Source organism: Abramis brama (genome assembly GCF_963993115.1).
Source record: "Abramis brama genome assembly, chromosome: 11".
Classification (NCBI taxonomy): Eukaryota; Metazoa; Chordata; class Actinopteri; order Cypriniformes; family Leuciscidae; genus Abramis; species Abramis brama.
The window spans coordinates 26,512,263-26,524,837 of record NC_139973.1 but is presented as its reverse complement, the minus strand read 5'-3'; the positions used below and the strand labels follow the sequence as shown (position 1 = coordinate 26,524,837).

At 36.6% G+C, this 12,575-nt stretch overlaps 1 protein-coding gene across 6 annotated transcripts in view; it reads right to left on the bottom strand.

Annotated features, from left to right (window-relative positions):
- The window catches only part of LOC311092864 (centrosomal protein of 95 kDa-like), a 198,381-nt gene that overhangs the window by 71,607 nt on the left and 114,199 nt on the right, over positions 1 to 12,575 (bottom strand). For all 6 annotated transcript variants that reach the window (XM_084129859.1, XM_084129861.1, XM_084129860.1 and 3 more), the window contains 3 exons: positions 12,378 to 12,486; positions 7,459 to 7,570; positions 7,259 to 7,380 (listed from right to left, as the gene is read on the bottom strand). In XM_084129859.1, coding sequence (XP_083985985.1) covers positions 7,259 to 7,380; positions 7,459 to 7,570; positions 12,378 to 12,486 — 343 coding nt within the window. The remainder of the gene's footprint in view (positions 1 to 7,258; positions 7,381 to 7,458; positions 7,571 to 12,377; positions 12,487 to 12,575) is intronic.

Sequence of the window (12,575 nt, the reverse complement as noted above, 5' to 3'; positions counted from 1 at the left end):
CGTATTAAACTGCAAAAAAAATACTATTTTTGTCAAAAATAAATTCATAGACTAAGATGTTAGATGTTCCAATGTTGGCTATATTCAAACTAATGAATACATATGATAAAATGTAGGCCTATAATCTTTTTTTTTTTTTTTTTTTTTACAAAGAAAGAGTACACTTGAAATATTGTTGAAATTGTAATTATTGTTGTAATTGTAACATTTTTAATAAAATAGCAAAACATATTTACAAGAGAGATGTAAGCGAAATCTTAAATGGTCAATATAAGTCTTCTTCTAAATACATCTTTTGTCCTTGCATTGTGGCTCAGTCAGTTTCACACCTGAGTGAATGGCTCATTATGCAGAGTGGGTGGGACATTCATAATCTAAGGTGTAAACTACTCCTCCCCCTCGCATATTGGCTTTCCAAGAAAAACCTGTTTTACACCATTTAAATCAATGTATTTTTTTTTGTGAACGATAAAGCAAGACTATTTTTACATCATTTTGAAGCTAGAACTCAAAGGGACAACATCCATTAGTCAAAAGTCTTGTGGACACATATTTAATATGTGTTTTGTGGTCTTAATTCAGCAACTTTCATTTTAATTTTTTCCAATAACCACGCATAAACATTCTCTTAAAAATACAAACATCTACATACACGTTGCTCGCATATTATGGTAGCCCTGTTTGTGCTATATAGAGTGAATTTACACCTTTGCCATTAACATGTTTATAAATAACTGAAAAAAGCACAAATGTCAAGGCATGTCAGAACATCTCAAGGACCCCAAAAACAGCTTGGTCCCCAGAGGGTTAAATGTGTCCCCAGCTTAAATCTCAAGGCAATGTGCAGGCATTAGCTGTTGGATCGCAGGAGTTTATCCGAGGATATGTTACCATGGCAGGTTATATCCAGCGTGGTGTTTTGAAACCAGCAAAAAATGCAGGTTAGTGTAGAACAGCTACTATTCATGAAATAGATTTATTTTTTAAATGACTAAACACCTTGTTGTCAAAGTTAGTATTGTGGCTTTATGTAAGGTCAGACACTTGCGTGTGTCATTAGGGGCTTTCGCACCGGGAACTCTGAAGTGACGCAAGCCATGCTTGTTGTTGTGACTTATTTTGACGGCGCGGCGGACATTTATTTTGACGGCGCTGAGAACGCACACAGTGCTCGCATTCTCCGTGTTCATTAGTTTATGTTTTGTCTAACAGTCCTGTCTAATACATTATTAGATAGAACTGTAATACAAATAAAGCAGACAGTATATGAAAAGGTATTAGCATATGGTTGATGTCCAGTGTTGCTAACTGAGCAGAAATACAAAATCATGTTTGGATTGGTCCCCTCAAGGTTGCATTGGATTTTTTCCTAAGCGTAAAGGTTAAGAGGCCCATCTATCATGTTCGTAGAGTTAGTTTGTGGAGTAAATATATAGGCTATAATCTCTGTGTTTACACAGCTTTTTTAAAAATGGCAGGTGCTGGTGTTTCACGTGTGTTCAGCGTACACTAGCGTCACTGGTAGTTCCTTTAGTGCTGGTTTAGACCTACTCTGAAGTAGGAGCTAAATTAGTTCCTCCAAAAGGAGTTCCTAGAATCGTGATGTGTTACAAGGTAGTTTGTGACGTCAGAAACACCAGCGATTTCAAACCGTGTTTTTGAGACTGTCTTTGGTTCACTGCAGATTTAAGGAGAAAATACTCAGCAATGGTGTAACGATACCCTCATTTCATGATTTGATACGATATTGCGATACTCCCAGACATATGGTTAAAGGTTAACAAAAAATGTACTGTTGACAGGGTTCGTACAAGGTGCTTGAAGTGCTTGAAGTACAGTACTTGAATTTGACTTTTTGAAATTTAAGTCCTGGAAAACCCTTGAAAACAGCCATATTTTTGAAGAGGTACTTGAAAAGTACTTGAATTATTAAAAATAGGGATGCACCGATACCGATCTCATGTATTCGTACTCGTAAAAATGCTCCGATACCAACAACCGATAGGCCTACCAGGCAGCGTGTGTATAGTAACACAGCTGTGGTGCGCGAGCTGATTAGAGAAAAACGCGCAGTGGATTGAGCGCGCACCGGCACAGATGCGCGAGCTGGTCGAGCACATCCCTTTAAACAGACATCAGTGGAAAGTTTGTTCAGTCGGATGTCAATGGCAAAGAAAATAAAACGAGGCATGTAGCTTATTATTAACGTTAACTGACGAGAGAGAGAGCGAGCGAGCGAGCGCACTTCTGTTGAATGCTCTTGATTGCTGATCGTTCACTCAGCACGTGTCATTTGGATTAAAACTAAATTGTATATGTAAGTAAAGTAAAACATGAACTGTTACCTGATTTATGTATAACGAGTGGTTCCCTACATTATTACAGGACGTTTGCAGGTCAAGAAGTTTAATCCGCAAACACAAACATCCGAAGCGTGCGCTCCGCAAACCAACGTCTTGATAGACAGCGCGCGAATACTGTATTGAATTGTCTTTCACGTCTTGCGCTTAAACGGACGAATTCACACAAGTTTATGTAAAAACGCCTGTCTAGGTGAGTATCCCAGTAAACAAAGTCGGTTATATCTCAAGTGAATGTAGCCATGTTCAAATGGGAGCCATGCGTTCGGTCTTAAAGGGACAGCTGTCTAATAAACCTGCTGCTGTGTTTTAATGTTCAAACAAAGGACAAATAAATTACTCACTGCTATTGACTAAATAGGCTACCCTTTTCAACTTTAAAAAAATATCCACCTATATATAATTTATACAGTAATGAATATGCATCTTTTTTCACATTTGATTACTTTATTCAAATTTCTGTACCTGTTAGATCTACCTGAAAAACTCTAAAAACACTGTTTATTTCATTTGTAGCCTTTCTTTGTTCTATTGTATTTATTTGTCCTATTTGTAATTTGATTATTTGTTCTTATTTTTTTACTGATTGCTTACTTGTCTTTAATAATGTTTTAAATTCACATTAATTAGTCTGGTAGTTATTGTTGTATCAAAATTGGATTAAATAATTGATATTTCACTGGTATCTAAACATTTGTTACACTGACCCAATCCTCAGCACTGAGCCCTTCTGGAGCTGCTCTAAATATACGTGCTGTGCTATTAAATGATAGATAAAATATGATAGAGCAATAGAATGAACAGTGACAGTAACAGAAGCTTATACAATGCATTTTAGCAGGCTTAATTAAGCATGAAAATAACTGAAATAAATATATATTTGATGAACAAATTAAGCCAACTAATATGATTTATTTTAATTTGGTTTATCTACTAATACATTTAAAAATTACAAATGCAGTGAAAATTCAGGTATCGATAATTGGTATCGGCGAGTACCAGAAATTAAAGAATGGGTATCGGACTCGTTCTGCAAAAAGTGCATCCCTAATTAAAAAAATGTTGTTGTTGAAAAAAATACAATCTTTTCACGCTAAATTAACGCTGCAGCCTGTCTGAGATATAGAGCTATTTCGCATGGCTATGAGCATGATATTATGTATATGATAAGTATATAATACAACTTTCATTCTTCAGGTCAATCATATATTCATAGAAAAAAAATCTGTTTCAATATCCTTTCAATGGTTAAGGTGATTTCACATGCCTGACAGCGCTGGTCAATGGATTGATCTCTATGACATGAACCATTAGTTATCATATATATATATATATATATATATATATATATATATATATATATATATATATATATATATATATATATATATATATATATGTAATTTGAGTAAAAAAATAAAACAAATATATCGTTTGATAAGTGCTGATTGAAGTCCTTGAAATCCAAAAAAGTAGTGCTTGAAAAGTCCTTGAAAGTCCTGGAATTTCATTTTACAGAATCTGTACGAACCCTGTGTTGATTAAAATGCTAAATTTGGTATTACATTGGGTGGAAATTAATAGGCTTGGACTTGGTGCTGGTAACCCAATGCACAAGACAATGGTGACACCAGAATAAAAATATTCATGATTCTGAAGCTGAAAATACAGAATTATTTTATTTTAATATGCTTGTAATCTGTCACTGACTACATATATTTTAAATAATGTAGGCCACTTTTTACTGGTAACATTTTTTGTGATAAGAGTGCGGTAAGAATTTTTTCTCACACTTATTTTGGGTGAACTATCCACGATACATATTTTCACTATCCACGATACATTTTGTTGCATTTTTGTATTGCGATATATTGTTACACCCCTAGTGTTGACTTATGCATTTGTTCATTGCTTTGTCATAAAGCATATTAAAAACCCCATATAGACATATAAACAACATTATGACTTTAAGGATCCGCGGACACTCTGGATATTTCAGTATCGATACATTTCGATATTTTTGACCACACACACACATACGTATATTAGGGATGTGCATCTCCATAACTGAGGTCGATGTGATACACATCTCGATGCATAGCCAACGATAAGATACATACGAAGCAGCTTCTGATTCAATGCGGTACGATTCACCCCATTACGATACAGTGCGATCCGATTTCGATTCGATTCAACAATGTGATTCAATGCACTGGAAAAAACATGATGCTTTGCAATTCAATATGGTACAGATAGTTCGCTTTCATTTCTTTGGTTCAGACAGACAGCAAATCATAAATTAACTTAAGTGCCTTCTGACTTTGCGTGTTTCCAAACATTGGATTTGTAATTTTTGGTGGAAGATGCAGCTCTACCTCTGCCATGTTAATCTATATTTTATGTCAGTGGTTTCCAACCTTTTTTCCAGCCTCCAATAGAGTTTAGTTTTCTCACAGACTGCAAGTCATACTTGACAGCACCATGGAGGCTGGAAAAAAGGTTGGAAACCACTGACATATGAATGTTGGATTCAATAGTAGCGGAGTGAATAAATTCCAGCCATTTCATTCTTGACTAATGTACAGTTGAAAAACGGAATAAACTCAAGCATTTGAGCAACCAAACACACATCTCCAACCCATATTGCTCCGTGACGTGTCAACGGTTGCTTTGGCCAGGTGGTATTTATAGCATAGGGAGTGGGACGCTTTAGATTATAGAGAGCATTTGATTGGGCAGAAGATGTGATGAGAAGCTGAAGTCCGCGGTGATGTCATAAAAATCTGTGATCCATTTTAGCGGAAGTGAAAGACTAAGTTTTGAATGCTTATATCTCCTAAATCCTTATATCTCCTAAATGCGAATTTTGTCATTGTTTTGGAACACACCAGCTTATTCATAACCTTAAGCCTAACATATTCATACTAAAAGCTAAAAAACCTAAATTTTGATTTTGATACTTTTATGCCGATGCGAATCTGTGAATCTTACCATCCATAACACACATAAAGACTGTGTGCTTCATGTATTTGAAAACATTTTTTAGGAACACTGAATATGAATGCAATTAATGTCTAATAAAGGTTGGTTTAAAGCTAATTAAACAATCAAAATTGTGTTAATTACAGAGACAATGAATGAAGAACTAACTATTTGTATATAGTCAATTAATATACAGTGAGGAAAATAAGTATTTGAACACCCTGCTATTTTGCAAGTTCTCCCACTTAGAAATCATGGAGGGGTCTGAAATTGTCATCGTAGGTGCATGTCCACTGTGAGAGATATAATCTAAAAAAAAAAAATCCAGAAATCACAATGTATGATTTTTTAACTATTTATTTATATGATACAGCTGCAAATAAGTATTTGAACACCTGAGAAAATCAATGTTAATATTTGGTACAGTAGCCTTTGTTTGCAATTACAGAGGTCAAACGTTTCCTGTAGTTTTTCACCAGGTTTGCACACACTGCAGGAGGGATTTTGGCCCACTCCTCCACACAGATCTTCTCTAGATCAGTCAGGTTTCTGGGCTGTCGCTGAGAAACACGGAGTTTGAGCTCCCTCCAAAGATTCTCTATTCTCTCTGGAGACTGGCTAGGCCACGCCAGAACCTTGATATGCTTCTTACAGAGCCACTCCTTGGTTATCCTGGCTGTGTGCTTCGGGTCATTGTCATGTTGGAAGACCCAGCCTCGACCCATCTTCAATGCTCTAACTGATGGAAGGAGGTTGTTCCCCAAAATCTCGCAATACATGGCCCCGGTCATCCTCTCCTTAATACAGTGCAGTCGCCCTGTCCCATGTGCAGAAAAACACCCCCAAAGCATGATGCTACCACCCCAATGCTTCACAGTAGGGATGGTGTTCTTGGGATGGTACTCATCATTCTTCTTCCTCCAAACACGTTTAGTGGAATTATGACCAAAAAGTTATATTTTGGTCTCATCTGACCACATGACTTTCTCCCATGACTCCTTTGGATCATCCAAATGGTCATTGGCAAACTTAAGACGGGCCTTGACATGTGCTGGTTTAAGCAGGGGAACCTTCCGTGCCATGCATGATTTCAAACCATGACGTCTTAGTGTATTACCAACAGTAACCTTGGAAACGGTGGTCCCAGCTCTTTTCAGGTCATTGACCAGCTCCTCCCGTGTAGTTCTGGGCTGATTTCTCACCTTTCTTAGGATCATTGAGACCCCACGAGGTGAGATCTTGCATGGAGCCCCAGTCCGAGGGAGATTGACAGTCATGTTTAGCTTCTTCCATTTTCTAATGATTGCTCCAACAGTGGACCTTTTTTCACCAAGCTGCTTGGCAATTTCCCCGTAGCCCTTTCCAGCCTTGTGGAGGTGTACAATTTTGTCTCTAGTGTCTTTGGACAGCTCTTCGGTCTTGGCCATGTTAGTAGTTGGATTCTTACTGATTGTATGGGGTGGACAGGTGTCTTTATGCAGCTAACGACCTCAAACAGGTGCATCTAATTTAGGATAATAAATGGAGTGGAGGTGGACATTTTAAAGGCAGACTAACAGGTCTTTGAGGGTCAGAATTCTAGCTGATAGACAGGTGTTCAAATACTTATTTGCAGCTGTATCATACAAATAAATAGTTAAAAAATCATATATTGTGATTTCTGGATTTTTTTTTTAGATTATGTCTCTCACAGTGGACATGCACCTACGATGACAATTTCAGACCCCTCCATGATTTCCAAGTGGGAGAACTTGCAAAATAGCAGGGTGTTCAAATACTTATTTTCCTCACTGTATTAACATTGTAGAGAATACCATTTATTAACTATTAATTAACTATAAACTAATAGTTTGTTAATGATTTGTAAGTACTTTATTAATACTTATAAAGTGTTACCCATTTTGTGTGGGATGTACCTGGGTGTTCTTGTGCCGTAGCTGGCTGTGCTCTTTGATCAGAGCATCTTGCTGGAAGGAGCGCTGTGCAGGTGGAGGGGAGTCCAACAATGAGTGTGCATGAGCGCTAGCATGACATGAACCTAGATAGAAACACAGGCATGTTAAGTTATCTGGGGTACTGTCACATGATGGCAGTGGTTTGAAAGGACCTGACATACCTATGTTTTTGGGAGTGCGTCTTTCCATGATGCTGTTGCTATGATGAGACTGTTTATCTTCCTCTACTGGCTCACACACCTCTCCAACCTCACCCAGAGCACGCTTCAACATCTGCACCACAAAGCCAGTTTAACACAAAGCCAGTTTAACACATATACAGTACAGTACATATACATCATAGCAGCACTAGAATACTAGAAATTGACATTCTGTTATCATTTACTCACCTCAATGTTGCTCCAAGCCTATGTAATACAAAACGTTACATTTCTATACAACAAAAAAACGACAAAACATACTTATGTCCTTTTCATTCTTCAACAGCTTTTGAGTTTTTGCACATTAAACTGCTTTTGGCTTGGTGCACTATGCTTATGTTATTTTTGCCTGCAAGAAATATTTTTATAATTTAAATTAAAATATAATTCTGTGGGTGCTTCTGAGCTGGTGTCAGGTTATGATAATGCGTTGTCTGTTTGATTACTTGTATGCTTGCAGTTTAGTATGTACACAAGTGTTTGATTTATTATTTATATCACAACATTAAATACAAGTGTCTTTACAAAAATATATAATATAACATGAAATCGTCTCTTTAATTTAAATGGACACCAATACATTAAATCGTGTAAGGCAACTTGACAAAAATATTCCTTTCAAAATTATTTGGATATATTAAAAAGGTAAGTATTTTTTTAAGTTTTTTTAAGTATTCAAATTTAATTATCTATAACCATCTCACAACTTACTTTGTAAATTATATAAAACTTCAATGTTAATGGATAATAGTTCTACAAACGAACTGGTTCTGTGCATTTATCCGTTACATAAGTTATTCAGTCTTTTAAAATGGAGATTGATAGAAAAGTATTAGTTTAAAAATATATATTATTCTGTGGAAATTAGTATTCCAGCCTTCATCTGTCAGTTGAAATGGCTGATAGTTAAAATTTTGTTGTTAGTCCCCAAGCATCAGAAATGCATTACATTAGGCATGTTTCTTCAGAATGACTTGTTCTCCATACGTACAAGGTTTTGAGACACAAGATACAGGCATATTAGTCATAATGGGCCACACCAACAACATTTCTGATTGTAAGAGATAAACTCTTTAATGGATCAAATTTCTTTTGACAACTTTTTGCATGGTCTAGAACTGACATGGTATGTTTGTCAGAATATTAGAATGATGGATACATTTGATAGATACACAAAAATAAGATAACTGTTAGGGCTTAAAGAAAGTATTTAGAAGTTTATTTAGTGAAAAAAGTTCTTTATTATAAAAACACCTTGTGGCTGATTTTTTTATATAATTTGGTACACATTTGTTTTCACACAAGTACGAATGCGTCCATTTTTGTAACGGTACATTTAAATTTAACAGTTATTTCTTGATTAGCACTTGACTTAATGAAGGTACACATTAAATTAAATGTTCCTTGATCAAACGGTAGCATAGTGTTAAGACCCTAAGATATTTAGCATTTTGGCCTTGTTTTGGTGCTAAACCCTTATTGTAAATAAAGCTCTTGTTATTGGGCATCTTTCTGGTAGTGTGACTCTTCCTTTTTCCTGTTACGGCTGACCCCTAGCGGTCGTAACAATAGTTAGAAATGCTATTAAGAACAGTCTTAAGCTTTGACTTGAGTATCAAAAAATTAGTAAAAAAGTAGGACTTGTCTGAGAGCAGGAGACTTTTATAAAGAAGCTAAAAGCAACTTTCAGCAAAGTCTAAGACTGATTCTTAAGTGCTGACTTAAGTGGCACTTCAGTGTTGTGAACTAAGGACTACAATGATGTCAACCCAAAATGGCCACCCTCAACCACTGAATCAGCCAATAGTGAGCCTGCAAGGATGGTCACAGCACCATGACACCAATCATGTAATGTTGTTATAATAAAATAATTTAATTAAGACACTGAAACATTTATTTTAATATTAAATTTATTTAAATTTGATTGCAAAATTATCAATAATTAGTACTGATGCTGTGGAATCCTTTTCTATTTATATATGTCTCCTCGTTTGCAGTTGGAGCAATGATGGGAACATGAGATCCATCAACGGCTCCAACAACCCCAAGGAAGCTTGCAATCCTCATAAAAGTTGCTTGCTTTTGTCACATGGTTTGAAGATCAGTTGGAAAGTCAATAAACTACCATACAGTAGTGGCCAAAAGTGTTGACCAGCCTAGGAAAATTGACATCTTCACCCGTTATCCAAATATTATTAAAAATGTTGTAAGCATATTGCATAGTTGTGCTTGGAGTCAATTGCTTTATTTGTGATAATGCAATGAAACATTAAATCATGCAAAGAAATTATGAACATGCAAAAACAAGAGAGAACCAGTGAAATATGAATAACTGATTATGCTGTTGTCAATGTTTTCTTTTCCTATGAGCTTTTTTGTTTCTCTAAAACATGTAGCTGTAGTTTGCTTTTTTGCCAAATAATTTTGTCAGATAAATACTTTCACTAAGTTTAGTGTTTTGTTCTTCCTTCATATTTTAAAATATATTTAAACAAAATAAAAAAAAATAAAAAAAAGTTTGATGGATTAAACAAACTTGTAAGGTCATTAAACAAAACCCTTTGCACATCACTTTTGGCCACTACAGTATGTTTGGTGTGGTTAGTGCCACAATAGTGCTACTTAAGACCCTGCTTACTGTGGACTGATGGGCCCCAAGTCTACTGCAGTCAGAGAATTGATTTGTAGAGTGGGAGAAGTTATTAAATTTCTTACAAGGTCAGTCACAAAAAGAATACCTTTATGATCAAGCCTGTATCGTTTTATCAACTCCCTGTCATCATATAATATACAACATATATACACTCACCTAAAGGATTATTAGGAACACCATACTAATACTGTGTTTGACCCCCTTTCGCCTTCAGAACTGCCTTAATTCTACGTGGCATTGATTCAACAAGGTGCTGAAAGCATTCTTTAGAAATGTTGGCCCATATTGATAGGATAGCATCTTGCAGTTGATGGAGATTTGTGGGATGCACATCCAGGGCACGAAGCTCCCGTCCCAATCCCAAAGATGCTCTATTGGGTTGAGATCTGGTGACTGTGGGGCCATTTTAGTACAGTGAACTCATTGTCATGTTCAAGAAACCAATTTGAAATGATTCGAGCTTTGTGACATGGTGCATTATCCTGCTGGAAGTAGCCATCAGAGGATGGATACATGGTGGTCATAAAGGGATGGACATGGTCAGAAACAATGCTCAGGTAGGCCGTGGCATTTAAACAATGCCCAATTGGCACTAAGGGGCCTAAAGTGTGCCAAGAAAACATCCCCCACACCATTACACCACCTCCACCAGCCTGCACAGTGGTAACAAGGCATGATGGATCCATGTTCTCATTCTGTTTACGCCAAATTCTGACTCTACCATCTGAATGTCTCAACAGAAATCGAGACTCATCAGACCAGGCAACATTTTTCCAGTCTTCAACTGTCCAATTTTGGTGAGCTCGTGCAAATTGTAGCCTCTTTTTCCTATTTGTAGTGGAGATGAGTGGTACCCGGTGGGGTCTTCTGCTGTTGTAGCCCATCCGCCTCAAGGTTGTGCGTGTTGTGGCTTCACAAATGCTTTGCTGCATACCTCAGTTGTAACGAGTGGTTATTTCAGTCAAAGTTGCTCTTCTATCAGCTTGAATCAGTCGGCCCATTCTCCTCTGACCTCTAGCATCAACAAGGCATTTTCGCCCACAGGACTGCCGCATACTGGATGTTTTTCCCTTTTCACACCATTCTTTGTAAACCCTAGAAATGGTTGTGCGTGAAAATCCCAGTAACTGAGCAGATTGTGAAATACTCAGACCGGCCCGTCTGGCACCAACAACCATGCCACGCTCAAAATTGCTTAAATCACCTTTCTTTCCCTTTCTGACATTCAGTTAGGAGTTCAGGAGATTGTCTTGACCAGGACCACACCCCTAAATGCATTGAAGCAACTGCCATGTGATTGGTTGATTAGATAATTGCATTAATGAGAAAATGAACAGGTGTTCCTAATAATCCTTTAGGTGAGTGTATATAATATACATACACATAACTCCAATACATTATATCTTTGTTGGAAATTGTGTGGTCTCCTCCTCTCTGCTGCCATCTTGTTACTACTAACTAGGTTAGGATACCTCTCCAGCTCTCTTAAAAAAATTATGAGCTGAGACCTAGTCTTAACACTTAGGAACCTTTAGTCTTGAATAAGAGTAAAATTACGTCATTCTTAGAATTTTGAAACACTTAAGTCTAAAATTAGTCTAAATGGCTTTATACATACATTCCCAGATTTTTAGTTGTTGCTGACGCAACTTGGCGTGCCACCCCAGAATACTCTGTTGTCTATGTTTTTTGTTAAAGGGATAGTTGAAATAAATTCTGACATAATTTACTCACCCTCAAGTTGTTCCAAACCTGTATGAATTTTTTTCTTCTTCTGTTGAACACAAAAGAAGATATTTTTTAACAATATTGGTAACCAAATAGTTGATGGACATCATTGACTTCCATTGTATGGGAAAAATACTATGGAAGTCAATGGGGGTCCTATCAACTGTTCGGTTACCATCATTCTTCAAAATATATTCTTTTGTGTTCAGCAGAAGAAAGGTTTAGAACAACATGAGGGTGAGTAAATTTAAATTTTTGGGTGAATAATGTTTTTAAGAAGACATAGGTCAATTAGTCAAAATAGACGACTCTATAGACAGTTTAATTGACATGTCATTGCAATGCTTTGATAAATGCTTGGGATAATGCATGGCAAGTTTCAATTGAATCAACAGCCAAGGAGAAGTTATAAAAAGTAGTTGTTTTTTTTAGACCATATAGCTCTAGTCTAGAGTTTTGAACTAAAACAGCAGATAAACTCACAGATTGAGTTACTGACCAGATCAAGTTCCTCCAGACGTTGAGATAGTTTCTCCGACATATCATGTAGTTCTCGCTCTGCCTCCTTATTCCTCTGGCTGCGCAGAGACAAAGAACTATTTCCATCGCTTTTTTGCCAGAGGGAAAGAGAGAAAAAAAATGTCAAGAAATACTAAAACACTTATTTTTTGATGTTGGGAAGCTGTCCCCGTCTCAT